Genomic DNA, 17,016 nt, shown 5'->3' with positions numbered 1-17,016 from the left:
CTGTGCCAGAGATGATATCCACAGCTGTTGAATCATTCTGTGACAGTTTTGTGGAATCTTTCTGACCGTGAAGTCAATCGGTACTGTTCACACAAGGGCGTGTAGGTGGAGTTTGAATATTACCAACAAAAGTTCTGTCCCCCTGTAGTGAATACACTCGACTTCCTGATATGGAAGGCAGGGATTAGCCTTGCTTGTGTTTGGATTTGTTAACCACTTCTTTTCAGCAAGCGTCTGCTTGTCATCTATTTCATGGTATTGGAGCGTGTCTGTTTTGTTACTGCGCTGTACCAGCACAGCTGGGGGGGGGGGGGGGGGGGGGGGGGGGGGTTTCGTCCCACCTCTGACTAGATGAGGTGGCACGTTACATTAGGCTGCTAGGGGTGCTGCTAACAGATATACCAAAGCAGGTTTCACAGTGACTTAAACATGACACCAAAGATGATGAAACTAAAGTTGATGCAAATGGAAACAAAGTGAAAATACGAAACGTGTTTGAAATGTCCGGCGTTGCTTTTCTTGCACAAGAACACAACGGCACTGCTTTGAGATCTCACTGCTCAGAGGTGGCTGTGACCCCAGGTGGCTGTGACCCCAGGTGCCCGACCAGCCTGCTGCCCTGAGACAGCCGTGCCCCTCACTCCGGAGGTCGGTTGAGCAATCGGGGGATTTGTTAGCTGGCCCAGGCTCAGCACAAGCCGCTCGCCATGACAACTGCAGTGGGCCGCTGATGTTTATCTGCCGTGTTGACTTACTCATCCGCCAGCCCCACAGAGAGCAGTCAAGCGCTGCAGGAATTTCAAGACGCTGTCCTGAAGCTTAGCTAAGAATACACTGGAGTGAGTGCGTGCGTGTGTGTGTATGTGTGTGTGTGTGTGTGTGTGTGTGTGTGTGTAAGAGAGAGAGAGGGAAAAGAAATGAGCACTGGCTGTTTTATGAACAGCAGGAATGTTTGCTGCTGGTGTTTGAGCTGCTAGTGTTTGAGCTGCGGGTGTTTGAGCTGTGGGTGTTTGAGCCCTGTTCATGGAGAGTTTGGAAACTCATCCACACAATTTACTTTCTCTTTTCCTCTTTTCTATCTTTGTGTCTTTTATCTCCCACTGTCTGTGTTCTATGTTTACGTATTAGTCCTTCAGAACATAACAGTCATCCAACAGAAGAGTCTGTGTATGTGTGCGCGTGCGCATGTGTGTATGTGCGCGTGCGCGTGTGTGTATGTGCGTGTGTGTGAGTGTGAGTGTGTGTGTGAGTGTGTGAGTGTGTGTGTGTGTGTGCGCGTGTGTGTGTGTGCGTGTGTGTGTGCGTGTGTGCGTGTGTGTGTGTGTGTGTGTGTGTGTGTGTGTGTGTGTGTGTGTGTGTGTGTTCATGATCAGTGAAAGCACTGTTCTGTACCATAAACAGTGAGTCTGTAAGAACTCTGTAGGCTGCAGCTCAGCCCCCTACAGCTTGTCTCAACTAGCCCTCTTATTCTGATAGCTTACCAGGAATCATCTGGAAATCTTTACACACACACACACACACACACACACACACACACACACACAGCCCTCAGGCTACACACTTATCGTTTTTCGACGTGTGCAGTTATGCATTGGATCTCACAAAACCATGCACACAAACACACACACACACATACACACACACTGCTTTCACATTTGCTTGCACATCCACTTCCAACAAACTCCATTCTCTCGAGCGGAAGCCTTTCACATAGTGCCGCAGCCCTGGGTGTGAATAGTGAGCTGTGTGAGCCTTTCTGCCTCCTCTCCTCTCTCGCAGGGTGGAGTGAACTCCGCAGTCATTGTTAGCCCTCTCACAGCACCAGGGTAAACAGCCGTGTTCCTCACATAGCCCAGGGCCAAAGCTCCTCACCCCGAAGGGGTGTTGTATACGGGCGTGATCTTGGACGGGCGTGGGTTTGGACAGATGTGGGTTTGGACGGGCGTGGGTTTGAATGGGCGTGAGTTTGGTCGGGTGTGGTTTTGGACGGGCGTGAGTGTGGACGGGCTGGGTTTGGACAAGCGTGGGTTGACTGGGTCCCTGGCTCCCCACCCACCGCTGCCTCTCTGTGGCCAGCCGTCAGGTGCCAACAGAGACGAATCTGTCTTCATCCGTGTCTAGGGGAGTTGAGCGATCGGCCCGCACGCTTCCCGCACTCTGTGTGCACTACACACAATAAGGCTTACAAGCAAGTGACACGGCGGGAGAAATTAATGAACCGCTCCACCGTTGTTAAACACGGGTGAAAACGTAGTCCATTGCTTGGCTGAGATAAATGCGTCTGTCGCTTTTAAGGTCAAGCGGTTCACATGTATTTGCCCAAGTTTATGTTCTGGGAGGATTAATGCAGGTTACTGTTTCTAAGGGAGGGATGTTGTTTTTCTGGCGTGCTCATGGTTTGCTTTTACACTCGCTGTTATAATGGGGACAATGAAGAGGAGGAAACCAGTGAGGAGCACACGGCCTGCTAACTCCTCATGTGGGTGAAAACTGAGGTCCTGGGTCAGTCCCACCAGGAGCCCAGTGTCACGACAGGGACGGGGAAATGCAGAGGAACAGGGGGAAGGAGGAGAGGAGAAAAATGGAGCAGAGACAGAGAGGGGCAGGGAGAAAAAGAGGGAGAGGGAAAGAGAGAGGGAGGGTTAGAGAGAGGGGGAGGGGGAGAGAAAGAGGAAAAGAAAGAGGTGACAGCGCTGACAGTTAAATATGCTCATCGGTCTGTAAAAAAAAAAACACACTGTTCTTCATTAACACCACAACCTGCAGAGTCGTCCCTTTAGTCCAGCCTGTCTGATAACACTACACCCTGCAGAGTCGTCCCGTTAGTCCAGCCTGTCTGATAACACTACACCCTGCAGAGTCGTCCCTTTAGTCCAGCCTGTCTGATAACACTACTCCCTGCAGAGTCGTCCCGTTAGTCCAGCCTGTCTGATGACACTACAACCTGCAGAGTTGTCCCTTTAGTCCAGCCTGTCTGATAACACTACACCCTGCAGGGTCGACCCTAGAGTTCAGCCTGTCTGATAACACTACACCTTGCAGGGTTATCCCTAGAGTTCAGCCTGTCTGATAACACTACACCCTGCAGGGTTATCCCTAGAGTCCAGCCTGTCTGATAACACTACACCCTGCAGGCTCGTCCCTAGAGTCCAGCCTGTCTGATAACACTACACCCTGCAGGGTTGACCTTAGAGTCCAACCTGTCTGATAACACCACACCCTGCAGAGTCGTCCCTTTCGTCCAGCCTGTATGATGACACTACACCCTGCAGGGTCGACCCTAGAGTCCAGTCTGTCTGATAACACTACACCCTGAAGGGTCGACCTTAGAGTCCAGCCTGTCTGATAACACCACACCCTGCAGGGACATCCCTTTAGTCCAGCCTGTCTGATAACAGCACACCCTGCAGAGTCGTCCCTTTCGTCCAGCCTGTCTGATGACACTACACCCTGCAGAGTCGTCCCTTTAGTCCAGCCTGTCTGATAACACTACACCCTGTAGGGTCGTCCCTGGAGTCCAGCCTGTCTGATAACACCACACCCTGCAGGGACGTCCCTTTAGTCCAACCTGTCTGATAACACTACACCCTGCAGAGTCATCCATTTAGTCCAGCCTGTCTGATAACACTACACCCTGCTGAGTCTTCCCTAGAGTTCAGCTTGTCTGATAACACTGCACCCTGCAGGGTCGACCCTAGAGTCCAGCCTGCCTGATAACACCACACCCTGCGGGGTCGTCCCTAGAGTCCAGCCTGTCTGATAACACTGCACCCTGCAAGGTCGACCCTAGAGTCAACCTAGTGTCTGATAACACTACACCCTGCAGGGTCGACCCTAGTGTCCAGCCTGTCTGATAACACCACACCCTGCAGGGGCATCCCTACTTCCAGCCTGTCTGAGGGAAGTAAGAGGTTGCCTGTGGGCTTTGGCTGTGACAAGGGTCCAGGTGGCGAGGGTTCACACACGAAGGGCATGTCTGTCCTCACACCAAGCCGAAGAGGTGGTACTTCACTTAATGGCAGGAGCCTGCGGGTTGGGGAGAGTGGAGGTGGTGGGGGTTGGTGGGCAGCAGAGAGAGCTGGAGCTCTCATCTAGACCACAAGAATATGTTCTAAAAAATACTCCCACTGTCTGGACGCTGAGGTAGTCTAGAGTCTTTCTGTGATTAAAACAGTGACTACACAAACTCCGGAGGAAAAAAAAGTTCTTTTAAATTTTCTTGGGAACCTACACGGGGATGATGAACCAAATTGCTTTCCAATGCAAAACTGAGTAAATGTTTGTGACATCACGAGTGTTAATGACCACACTCCCTCTAGTGTTAATTAGGGGTGACCTGCAATAGTGGCTGATTCGACTATAGTCGACTATACCCCCTAGTCGACTATGAACGTCATAGTCGAATGTACCATTCTAACTACATGGGGGTGCCCAAGGATGCAGCTAAGCATTAGTTGTTACATGAAATGTCTTTGTTTTCGTTATATATAGCCTTTTGTCAAATAAAATCATCCTAATTTCTGTTAATAAATATTTAAAAATGATGTTTGCGCATTAACAATAGGCATCTTCCTTACTACACATTAATAAATCACAACCTGCTGTTGCACAATCCAAATGAGCGGAGCTGAACACACTACAGAATACGCGCAGTATCTGCCAAGATTATAATGGCTACTAAAAAACTTCAAAAGTATTTTGAAAAACATAAAGATGAATCAAACAAAGTAAAGTGCAAGTTATGTCATCAACGTCTTTCATTTCGCACGACAACAAACAACATGGCATACCATTTAAAACGTATAAGGCGAAAAAAACCGTTTGTCGTTTAACATTATAAACGTATAAACATTTTGTTGTAATTTGCTTTTAAACGCCATTACTTGAACCTTTCCTTGTATTTTTTTGCTGTTGTTTGGCAATTATTTTATATTTTCAGGCAGGTATATTTTATTTAAAATATTTTTGACATTTTGCACCTGTCTGACAGTTCGATATGCGCAATGCGCACTGACGGTTAATGTTCTCTAACGTTTCATTAAAAAAAAAATAAGTAAATAAATAAAAGGTGAATAAAGCCAACCTACCGTATTTCTTCATTTATCTGAGTGTTTTAGGTTTTTACTTTGAAGAGGAAAAAAGTCCTGAATGAGAACGGGATGCCGTTTAAGGCGCTCTAAATAAAATAAAATTCGATTCGACTATTAGTCGACTAAAGGGAAAAGCTGACGAATCAGATTCGACTATGAAAATCCTTAGTTGAATACACCCCTAGTGTTCATGATCACACTCCCTCTAGTGTTAATGATCACGCTCCCTCTAGTGTTAATGACCATGCTCCCTCTAGTGTTAATGACCACGCTCCCTCTAGTGTTAATGACCACGCTCCCTCTAGTGTTAATGATCACGCTCCCTCTAGTGTTAATGATCACGCTCCCTCTAGTGTTAATGACCACGCTCCCTCTAGTGTTAATGACCACACTCCCTCTAGTGTTAATGACTACGCTCCCTCTAGTGTTAATGATCACGCTCCCTCTAGTGTTAATGATCACGCTCCCTCTAGTGTTAATGATCACGCTCCCTCTAGTGTTAATGATCACGCTCCCTCTAGTGTTAATGACCACGCTCCCTCTAGTGTTAATGACCACACTCCCTCTAGTGTTAATGACCACACTCCCTCTAGTGTTAAAATGAACAAAGCAACGTGAATGTCCAGGACAAAGGCCTGATAAATATACCTGCACCAGGTTCCAGGAACATGATGTCCCTAACAATTACTGTCCGGCCATTCACATTTATTAGGTCACTAATAAATAAGGGTAATTGAAGTGCGTTAATACATCAAATTCAAGATTAGCTGCACCAGGGGCACCCTGGGTAATTTCTGCTGGAGTGTGTGCTACACATCGTTCCAGAAATCTGACCCACTCCCTGGCGTGATTGATGAACAAACTGTAAACAGTGCGTTCAGAAAGATCTTGGTGAAAATGGAAGGGTTCCAACATCATTTCAAAGCCTGAATGTGAAGAGGTTTTTAAGCTCACTTTTGGCTGCAAGGCGCTCCCTTGTCTGGTGGGGTTTCATCAGCCTAGAAAATAAAGACGTGGCCTCTGGGGGTTTCATTAAAATCTGTTTACTTACTTAAGAGAAAAGCGAATGGGAGGCAGGGAAAGAAAATGTGATGAACGCTGGGAACTGCCTTTAAGCACAGTAAACATTAGATTGGCCCAGGCACAGAGGAGGTGCCCTACCAGCGGGAGGAGCTTGTGTCTGGCAGCCAGGCAACTGAGGGGTTCGAGAGGTCAAGCTGACCTATTTGCAAACACAAGTGCGTGTGCGTCAGTGAGCGGGTCAGTGCGGGCTGATGGCAAACACCGGCACACAGATTACGGCACACAGACCACGGCACACGGGCTGCTCGTTCAACACTAATTCTGTCTGAAATGCTACTGAAAGCCCCACTCCTTACGTCTCGGCCATATTTTCAGAAAATTCTCCATTTAGTTTATTCTCTTTCAGTGACTTTTCTTATTTCTTCTGTGTGGTATATATGGTCATCTTTTATGGTAAAAAGTCCTCCAAAAGTATACCGTTAATATCAAAATAGCTTCATTCACCATTCATATGTAGTTATAGAAATCATGGGTAAAATAAACACATTTGATACTACAAATATTAATCACTGCATAATGATGAAAACATATCTAGCTAGGATCAGTATGTTTACATTACATTTATTCTTATAAATTCTTATTTATATATTTATTTACAGTTCTGTGTGATTTGTTGTCATTTGTGTTGTGGGGCACCTCGGTCTTGTTTGTATGTGTGTAAATGGGTGTGTACTGATGTGTGTGTGCCTTGTGTCACAGGCGAGAGGGAGAGGGACTGCGTGTGTTTTGGGACAGGCTTCGAGAGCCCACCTTCAAATCGCGGTGGAACCCCTTCGCCCTGGACTACCCCTACACCACCCTCACCTACCACCCCGTCCACAACGCCAACGACAAGCTGGCCAGAATGTGTGAGGTGAGAAATGTAATTAAGGAAGGACGATGACCCAGAGGCGTAGACGCACACCTTTTCTAATGTATACAGAGAAGTGAGAACGTTATCGCACTCTCCTCTCACCATTCTTAGGAAAATTCTCCTTGCAGATGTTAGATAGATTTGCCCGATATGAGTATCCATTATTGCTACTGTACTATGAAGAGATTAAATAATATATTGTTGAACACAGGTTTACCGCACAGATGTGGTCTGCAATTTTTTTTTTATTAAGTTATTTATTGACAGTACCAATGGCATGTCTGGAGACCTAGATGAAAACTTTATTTGTTAGCTCCAAGGACCTTTCCAAATGACCCAAGCCAAAGGCTGAGTAAAGACGATCTTCATTTTCAGCATAAACTAAGCAACAGTTTGTCAGCCCTGTGACCCTGTGAGTCTTGCTTTAGGCTGGGGGGGGGGGGGGGGGGGGGGGGCTGCAGTGATCACACTTCAGCAGGTCACGATGGCTGTGGGTGGGGGTGCAGGCCTCTGTACAGGTAACCCTGTAGATCACATAACCACTCATTTGGAGAGACAAGGTGTCAACCCTCCTGGCCCCTGTCCTAATTCCAGACATTCCACCACGCCCACAGAGGTGAGCAACAGGTTGGAGAGAGGGAGAGAGAGAAAACGAGAGAGATGGAAAATGGAGAAATGAGATGAGATGATGCATATAATGAGAATGTTTTGACAAGCAGAGTACATTAAACCACAAAACACAGGTTGGTTTGAAAGAGTACTTTTGAGAAAATTCAGGATTTGACCTTTGAAATGTCTTTCGCTATCAAGAACAGTCTGTCTTGTTTCTGAATGTTCTTCAGCTTACGGGAAGCGTAAGCAGGTCGACCTCGCCCGCGGACGTGTGGAGGTCTAATTCTCGCCTGTACACTTTCACTTCTCAGATCCACAACTTCAGGGAGCAGCTGACCACGGTGGCACAGAAAGCCCATGCTGAGAATCCAACACCAGGAAAAGCCAACGGAGTTCTAGTTCTGAACCAGCCCATCATCATTGAGGCCTATGTGGGTCTCATGTCTCTCATCGGAAACCAGAATAAGCTGGGTTATTGCTTGGCTAGGGGTAATGTAGGTTTCTGAGCGGAGGGCAGCTGTGGCACCATGTTATGCTATGATTTACACAGCAGCATGGCCATATAGAAAACGCATCGGAATCACACAGATAACTCAGAGGTTACTTATGCTGGTTTTTAAATTATTTTATAATTTTGTTTTGAATTGATTATGTGGACACACACAATAACCACGAGCAGCTTGAAGATCTCTCATAATAAAAGCAGTGTGCTCACTTTAAATAATCCTTAATCCCCTTCAGCGTGATTAGAGATAGATTTATTTTTCTGCTAAAATTTGTTTTTCTTAATGGCTTTATTTTGTCATCACAACAGTTTTTGCAATCGCTCCGACTTCTATGTCTTGTCATTTCCTTGACGAGCCATTGTGTAAGACTGTAACTTCTCTCCCCAGTCCTTCTGTAAGAATGTTTCTAAAAGCCCTGATTGGCCATGCTGTCATTGGTTCTTTTGTGCCTTTGAGAAAGCCTCCGTGTTTTAGCAATAGTGGCAGCTACTGGGCGAGTCCCTCACGGCCGCTACAGAGGCGTTGGGATGAGGACTCCTTCTGATACTCTGGTCCCAACATCGTCCTGGTTTTTCTCCTCTATAGCCGCTCCGTCAACACGCTGCTGCGTTCGGAGCCCCCCGCCCCCGCCGTGCTGCTTACAGGGGCTCTGAGGCGTGGAGGTGCGCATGTCATATTTGTTTGATGGTTTGGAGTGTTGGTACAGTTGAGCGCTGTGCTGGAATTCCCCCGAATCCGAAACCACAGCTTACTGTCAGCACACCATGGTTACCTCCCCCACCAGAGCGGCCATGTTGAGCAAAGTCCTAGCCCGTGAGGACACATGGCTGCTTTTCTGGTTCTGATTTCATTTCATTCACAGGTTTTACAACTTCTCAAGAGCCTCTTAAAACATATCTGTTAATGCTTGGCATGTATGTGTGGACGTTATCTTCTTGTTCATGTCATCTCATTTTATTAAAATAATGGTACATCATTGTCTTGTATTTTCTAGCCTTTTCATTTTATAACACGTGCGTTGCTTTGTGCATAAGCGTAGAGCCTTAGGTGAGTTAAGGTGAGATCGATCAGCTTCTCAGTAGAGTTGTGTCATCCAAGTACTGAATTCCATCTTGGTGGGTGGATTCCACTCATGTGTGATTCCTTGGCAAATGCAGGAAATGACAAGCAGTTACTCACCTGCTACAGAACAACCAGCCGACTTCAAATAAAGCATTTCGGCCTACAGCTTCCGTCATCGCTTTTTAAACAGAGTCAGTGATGCAGTTTTAAAAATGTGGATCAAGTAGAGAAGATCTCTGATTGGATCAGATGGGGTTTTTTTAAAGCTCGTGTGCGTGTGTGCGTGTGCGTTTGTGCGTGTGTGTGTGTGTTTCCACTGTGAAAGTGAGAGGTGCTCTCCTGGCCTGTCGAGTGTAAAGGATCCTGCCAGAAGGTATGTTCACCATACGCCTGGCCTGGTGCATGTTGTGTTAAGCTCCTGTTTATCTGATTATGTTAAGGACTCCACACAATAGGGCCCTGTTAATGTGCACTGCTACCAGATTTCAAACCAGACACCCTGCAAATGTGTGTATGTGTGCATTCTTCCCAATCTGCAGCCTCCCACGGTGTCGGCTTACATACGTATGGCTACAGTGCTCACCGCACACGTGTGTGCTGAAACACGCTGTTGTAGCTTCTGTGGTGTAGTCACACGCTTCATCACTCCCTTTAGTAAGCACTGTAGCACTAATGTGTCATTAACGCTGATTAGTATTGCCTTCAGTATGATGTTGCCAGATTATATCCAGTTTATCATCTCTACAAAATCCAGACGTCGAGCATGCAAACAGTGAAAACTGCAGGGACGGTTCTTGGATTGAATCACTCGCAGGGATTAGGTGCCAGTCCTGCCCTGGACTTCCTGTCCTTGATTAGGCTGATATACTGACAAGCTGCCACCTGGTTGTGACTGTTTACAGCCTGACCGGGTCTTTATGCGCTTACCTAATGTGGCCTACCTTTTCTCCCATCCCTCTGATAGTATCATAGGGTACACTTCCTTTAGACGCATGGCCTCTAAAGTTTAGTATAAGAAGCATTTTGTTTTGCATGTTGCACACACGTGTTGCAGGACCTTAAGGGTTAATACAGAGCTAGAGCAGGAGGTTTCTGCTAATTCAAGGTGAAGATTGGTGGTTCCCCGCGGGCAACGCTTCTCGCTCATGTGCTTGCAGTTAGAGTTTCAGCTCCTAAAGGCGCTTTCACACACGCTAGGACGCCAGCTAACCCTGCCAGCTGATGCTCTAGGAGACAGAGGTGGGACAGTGTTCCAAGTTGAGCTGCTGTGATCTCTCGCGACAAGCGCCATACAACAAACACGACGGTGGCCTATGTAAAGGGACCCCGTGGCCCGAGGGCTACCGTCACCTGTGATGCGGCCACCCAAAGAAGCCAGGAGTGTCGGGAGGTTGTGAGCCTGCATCCGGGTTATGCCCCGCTAGATTTCGCTGTCTGTTAGCACGTTTGGCTGGATGAGCCCTTTAACTGCTCAGTTTGTTGCCACGTCTCCATGGAGGCAAAGTTAACGACTGTTTCAATTGAGTGGTGGAGACAAGAATTGACGGCTCAAGGGTCCCTTGAAGGAACACAGATGTGCTTCCCCATTACACAAAGCCTGTTATCCAGCATAACAAACAATACATCCAACACCAGCGTCATCCACAGACAGCTATTTACTCTCAACACTGGCTTTTACATTGTTAAAACTGTTCAAGCATGACAATTTTTCTTTAATGGTCACAGTCATTTTCTGGGAATTCTCTAAAGCCCTTACAACGCTTCTCTCTGAATATGTCGCTCCAAACTAAGATGTAAATTTTAATGATTTAACTCTTTGATATTTTTACTCTCATATTCCAGAAAACCAATTGTTATGACATATAGTTTACTTTATATTACCCAGACACCATAGGGTCAACACCATGGCCCTTCACACATTTCTTTTGTTCATAAACTTGCTTAGGAAATTACCATGTATTGAATGTACCTTTTACATGTGGACATCCAAAGGAATTTCTCATAAAAAAAAAAAAAAACCTCAACGATTCGTTGACTCACATATTACACTCTGCGGTAATGCCTGAACGGACATGTGGGGCGTTATTTCATGGGTGAGATTCAGCACTACGATGCTCGATTAATCATCCTGAGGACCCATTCCAAAAGCAGTGCTTCTCCCCGCATTCCTCTCTGAGAAGGTAAAACATCGCCTTAGGTTACAAACTGCTGCCTCCAACCCCTCCTATGGCCAATCATTTAGACAGAAATACCATCACAGGCTGTTTTTTTTTTTCTTTCATTCTCTCATTCTCTCTTTCTCTCTCTCTGTCTCTCTCTCACTTTCTCTCTCTCTCTCTCTCAGCTATTGTTCACATTCTTTGTCCTCTCATTCTCCTCTTCATCCGCATCAGTGATAATAAGTGGTTTTTTGGTTACCCCAGTTCTTGTTCTTGTGCACTTGTGACATTCTCAATGCTAGACGTGCTATTTTCACAAATTCAAAATTCTCTCACTCGTTCTGGATCCTGGATGGGTGTGGTCCGTTTCTGACCAACCTGTCGCTTGTGGCCATCCTGTCTTACCTCACCCTGCTTCACCTCACCCTGTCTCACCTCACCCTGTCTCACCTCACCCTGCCTCATCTCACCCTGTCTCACCTCACCGTGCCTCACCTCACCCTGCTTCACTTCACCCTGCCTCACCTCACCCTGCCTCACCTCACCCTGTCTCATCTCACCCTGTCTCACCTCACCCTGTCTCACCTCACCGTGCCTCATCTCACCGTGCCTCACCTCACCCTGCTTCACTTCACCCTGCCTCACCTCACCCTGCCTCACCTCACCCTGTCTCACCTCACCCTGTCTCATCTCACCCTGCCTCACCTCACCCTGTCTCATCTCACCCTGTCTCATCTCACCCTGTCTCACCTCACCCTGTCTCATCTCACCCTGTCTCACCTGTTAAGATTTAGTGGAAGGAAAAATCGTGTCTCAATAGACAGGCGCTTTGCTGAGTTTGTTGTGATCCGAAGTGACGCTCCTTGTTTCCCTGGAGAGGAATTTGCCTGGCAGAGAGGGAGATGGGTGGAGGGGGCTTTTGAGAAACGTTTCAGAACGCCCATGACCCCGGTGACCCCACCAACACCAGAGCTGCACAACATGCCTGGGGTGAGTAACACTAGACCCGGCGCAGGGGCCGTCTGCCAGCCTCACGTGGCATGTGGCCCCTGGCTCCTCGGCCCCTAGGATCTCTGGCTGGAGACAGTGTTGATGTGCGGGCAGGGAGCGTCCGTGCTGCGCGGACCCGGCAAAGAATCACACGCCACAGACCGCTCTGTGGTTTTGTCAGTCACTGGATCAGTTTAACAACTCAGCATACCTCTAACCGTCCTGGCTGCCACAGACTGAGCGTGGCTGCGTCCCGACTCCAGCCATACAAGAAGGGGTCAAGGGGATAATGTTAGGGGAAGGATTCAAGGGAGGCCAGGGTCAGAGGTTTGAATATGGACATGTCCTCAGGTCAGCCCTATGCCACTCTGTCCCCTCGGCGTCTCATCGTGTAACTTGTTTATTCAGTAAACACGAGGCACCTGTTGGCGGAATGTAGGTTGCCAGCTAGACTTGCCGAGTGGCATTTATTACTCCTTATGACCCCGCCCACAGACACCTCTCCTTTTTTTCCCTTTCAACTCTTTCCATCTGTCAATCATACAGCTGTGTGTAAGGAACTAAATGAGTGTGTGTATGTGTATGTGTGTCAACATTTTGTTTTTATTTACCCCTGCTTGGCAGATTCCGGCCCAGCTGTCGGTGTTGTGTCTGGAGCGTGGCGTTGAACTTGGAGGGCTGCAGGACTCTTGGACAGGGCTCAAACTTGCCAGGCCTCCCAGCTATGCAGCGGGGAGAGAGGACACTCCCTGGGCCCTGCTCGTGGAAAACAATAGCTATGGCGAAAATGTCATCACTGTGAAACGACAGCCATGCTTAACTCTTACTGTCTTTTTAAGCAACTTATTTTGATTGATCTAAAGAGTTACAGACTTACAGACTTCTGTTCATTTTTGTTTGTTTGTGTGTGTGTGTGTGTGTGTGTGTGTGTGTGTGGTCTGATTGCAAATGAAGATAAACCTTTATTTTGAAGATAATAGCCAAAGAAAAAGCCAGCAAGTTTACTAAAGTGGAAAAACACATTTTTGAATGATGATAGAAATTAGAAATGTAAGTCCTTTCTTTACTTTGGTAAACTTGCCATCAATTAAATAGATATGGGAACTATAAAAAAATTGCTCAGGAGACGAGGAGTGTTCACCTAGCAACGCAGCTGTGTGGTGTAGAGCCTTGGTCTCAGTCTCAGACGTTTACAGCAGGATTACACTGAGCAGCCAGCAGGCATAAGTGTGCTCACACGTCCCCACCCCAGAACACGTAGTTTGTCTAACCCTTGCATGGTGCTTTCTTCACCTGAATGAACCAAGGTAATACGGTTCACTGGACGCCCAGTGTAAAAACAGGATTTTATTTTTTTTATTGCTGTGTTTATTTAGTCATAGATCGGTTTTTCCCCATCATTACAATAGGGAAGTAAAATGGGGACGACAGCTGTGAAATGAACTGAAACAGCTCCATCTCATTTTGCTTTGCTAAAATCTTCCTGTAATCCATACTAGGGAGAGGAGATAACTGATCATGAATCATGGGAGGTTTGCGTAACCTGCCGACTCCGGTGGGGACGAAAATGGGGAAAGAGGTAAAAAGAAAACACAACACACCCCGATTAGATAAAGATCTCCTCCGAGCTTGAAAGGCATTTGTCATTTAGACAGCTGTTTCTGTCTTCTGCAGAAATCATTCCCATCTATAACATTAAGACAAATATGGGTGTTTGAAGCTTCTTTCCCCATGCATGATCCACAGTCCCTCCCACACAACCTTCAGAACTACATTTGCATTGAGTTTAATAATTCTGCAATATTTTTAATGCCCCTTCACCTCCTTGTTATAGTTATGAATACATACAAGCACTGACCACTTCAGTGTCCCTCTTCTAGCATGTTCCCTAAAGTGTAAAAATAAGTGTGTCATTTTTTTTGTGTCAAATCTTATTATATGGAAGCATGATCTGTTTCTTTTCATGTTTGTGCTTTGTATTTTGGGAATTGGAAGGGGACTAGTAAAAAAAAGAAGGAAAGAAAGAAAGAGAGAGAGAAAGAGAGACCCTGGCAGTTTGCAGAGGCTGCAGGGGCCGGGGACTCGGGCCTGATGACAGGCGGGTTTAGGGGGCCTATCGAGGAGAGTAACAGCAGATGCTACTCAGGGGCCCTCCGTAAGCCCTAGAGGTGTGTTCAGTTCACGCTCACTCCATCCCTCGTTACTCCCAGCCATCTCAATCTCTCCCCCCCCCATTTCGCAAGTGTAATACAAGCCATGGAAATGCACCCACCAAAAAAACCCCTACATGCCGGGCTGGTTGGAGTGCCTGAGATTCTGCAACTAACAAGCAGATTGCAATGGAAACACATTCCGGAGCATTCCAAAGTGATCTCGAACATTTTTGCAGATGTACTGTGGGGTAAATATAGAGGCTGTGTATCTCTCGCTGCCATAAATACATTTAATTTATGACTGTCGTTCCGCACCTCACACCTGCACGCGTGCAGCGCATCTCTGCAACTTTTAACCACGTCCAGTGGCTCAGTGAGTTTCATGCATGTGACTATTTGCCAACAGGGGGCGATACATACCTTCATCCGAAGCAATGTAACGTAATCCTGTGCAATGCAATCCTGCAGCAGGTTCTGTTTAGTCAGCAAGAAGCTGACAAGCTCTCTGCCCTCCAGTATTTAAACAAGCAGTTGCTCTCTTTCCCTTTGTCATTTATTCCTGACACTAATACACGCTACTCCCTCTTATGGAGGAGCTCACCATTCAAGAATGTTCTGTTGGTTCTCTTGGAAATGAGAGCAAAACCCAATCTCTCATCTCCCTGCTTTCTTCACCTCCTAAGATGCGGCTGTGTACAAACGCAGCCCGAGCATGTGTGCAAAAGGCAACAAATCGGCTTTAGCCATAAGTGATGGTAATAAAACCTAATAGCTGAAGGCAGGTATTCAGTGTTGAGCCCCTCCCTCCAGGGGTCCCCCCCCCCCACCCTCGGGCCCTCAGAGAGTTTATGAGCGAGGTCAGCTCACGCCCAACCACACCCCGACGGCCCCGGCCCAACCCCCCCCAGCCTCAGCCCTCCACACCAACCTTCGGACCCCCCCACCCCACCCCACCCCAGCCTCTCCCTGCTTGCCCTCTGGAAGCGAGGTGAGATTTTGACGGCTTGTTGCTTACGTGCGCCTCACGCTTCACTCTGCAGCCAGTCACACCCCCCCCCCCGCCGTCTGTCCCCGCGAGCCACGCACCCCCGCATCCACATGCATCAGCACTCCGTCTGTCCCCCATAACCCTCTGGCTTTCACCGTGCCCTGACCTCGCCGACCCGCCGCATACCAGCCCATGGCCCCGCCTCCTCCTCCTCTTTCCACACCCGCCCCTTTCGCTCACCCCCTTTCTGCCACCGTGTCCCCGGCAACCCTTCACCAATCACGCAAATATGCCCTCCTCGAAATGGCCGGCATCTCGCCCACAGATGTCCGCGAGGGAGACGTCAGGGGACAGGCAGCAGCTGTGGGCTCATGGTTTCACCAGATGTCAGTCGGGTGCTCGCACGAGGGCGGACGGAGGCCCCTCCACCCGCTCCACCTCCTCTCCCCCACCAGGCCTAACGTCGGATATCTCCGCAAATATTTTTTCAGCACAATCGGAGGGCAGCAAGGTGGGGATGTAAGTAGAGGCCCGTCTGGCAAGCGCAGGGATGATGGACACTAGTCTCATAGTTAGCATGACTCGCATGGGTGGTGCAGGCCGGATGAAGTGCCTCGCTAAAGACGAATCACATCTGTAAACGGGGGGGGGGGGGGGGGGGGGGGGGTTGCTGGATTATTTGGGGCTCTCACTATTATAAATCTTCTGACCTATTAAGAGACCAGCCACCTAGTGGTGGATTGTGGTACTAGCTGACCAGCTGACAAAACTAGCTGATTGTGGTTTTGGCCAAGTGGGCCAGGGAGATTGTGCCAACCGGGTTTGGCAGTCAGCGTTTCGGAAAAGCCGCTCACTTCAGGCTTTCGGAAGACTTTCAGATTTGAAGGAAGACGCTGCCATCATCAAGGAACCACTTTAACAAAATCAATCTCCTCAGGACATTAAGGAAAATGTACCCCGTCTTAGAGGACATGTCCAAGAACCCTGCTGCTATGAAATGCACCTGATTTCCTACCACTAAGCTATGCATGCGTTATCCCTGATTTGAACCACATTAAAACAGGATCCTTACAGCAGACGGAGCCGCAGCAGGGTGCAGCACGCCGACGGAGACGCCCACGAATACGTCCAGCTTTCCTTCGGGTGCCGAGGCCTCCGGGCGGAGCGCAGAGCCACAGCTCCGACGCCCTTGCGCCGCGGCCGGTCCCCGCGCTTCTGAAACGAGTGTGCCGAGTGTGACGACGCCCGGTGAAATGCGGCCCGGCTTGATTGATGGCTTGTTTTTCTCTTGCGGCGGAGCAGCACAATGGCAGGCAGGACGGTTGTTGCGCACTGCGCCGATCGCCTTGGGGGCCGCCGTACGGTGACACGTGAGGTCTCCTCCCGTCTGCCTGCGTCTCATCAGCCGCGCTCGCTGCCGGCGGCGTCTCACAGCAGAGCAGCGCCGCGCGGGGAGCACACCCTCCGCTCCCACACACGGAGTCCTCCTCCGCTCTGATACATGCACCTATCACTTTACG

At 48.3% G+C, this 17,016-nt stretch overlaps 2 protein-coding genes across 4 annotated transcripts in view; one reads left to right on the top strand and one right to left on the bottom strand.

The window, feature by feature from the left end:
• tprg1 (tumor protein p63 regulated 1) overlaps window positions 1-9,123 on the top strand; it is a 22,387-nt gene extending 13,264 nt beyond the window's left edge. For both annotated transcript variants that reach the window (XM_077015097.1, XM_077015096.1), the window contains exons 5-6: window positions 6,873-7,026; window positions 7,950-9,123. In XM_077015097.1, the coding sequence (XP_076871212.1) occupies window positions 6,873-7,026; window positions 7,950-8,144 (349 nt within the window). In that variant the 3' untranslated portion in view covers window positions 8,145-9,123. The remainder of the gene's footprint in view (window positions 1-6,872; window positions 7,027-7,949) is intronic.
• LOC143521775 (uncharacterized) lies at window positions 9,090-17,016 on the bottom strand. Of its 2 annotated transcripts, none has more exons than XM_077015098.1 (3): window positions 16,569-17,016; window positions 12,967-13,111; window positions 9,090-9,287 (listed from the first exon to the last, which is right to left on the bottom strand). In XM_077015098.1, exons 1-3 carry the CDS (start codon window positions 16,896-16,898, stop codon window positions 9,220-9,222), a joined length of 543 nt encoding a protein of 180 aa, XP_076871213.1. In that variant the 5' UTR covers window positions 16,899-17,016; the 3' UTR covers window positions 9,090-9,219. The 2 variants fall into 2 exon arrangements, with proteins under 2 accessions (XP_076871213.1, XP_076871214.1); XM_077015099.1 differs by lacking the exon at window positions 9,090-9,287 and adding an exon at window positions 11,260-11,378.

Source organism: Brachyhypopomus gauderio, chromosome 8 (genome assembly GCF_052324685.1).
Source record: "Brachyhypopomus gauderio isolate BG-103 chromosome 8, BGAUD_0.2, whole genome shotgun sequence".
Taxonomy (NCBI): domain Eukaryota; kingdom Metazoa; phylum Chordata; class Actinopteri; order Gymnotiformes; family Hypopomidae; genus Brachyhypopomus; species Brachyhypopomus gauderio.
The sequence above is the reverse complement of the archived record's forward strand: the minus strand, read 5'-3'. Positions and strand labels throughout refer to the sequence as shown.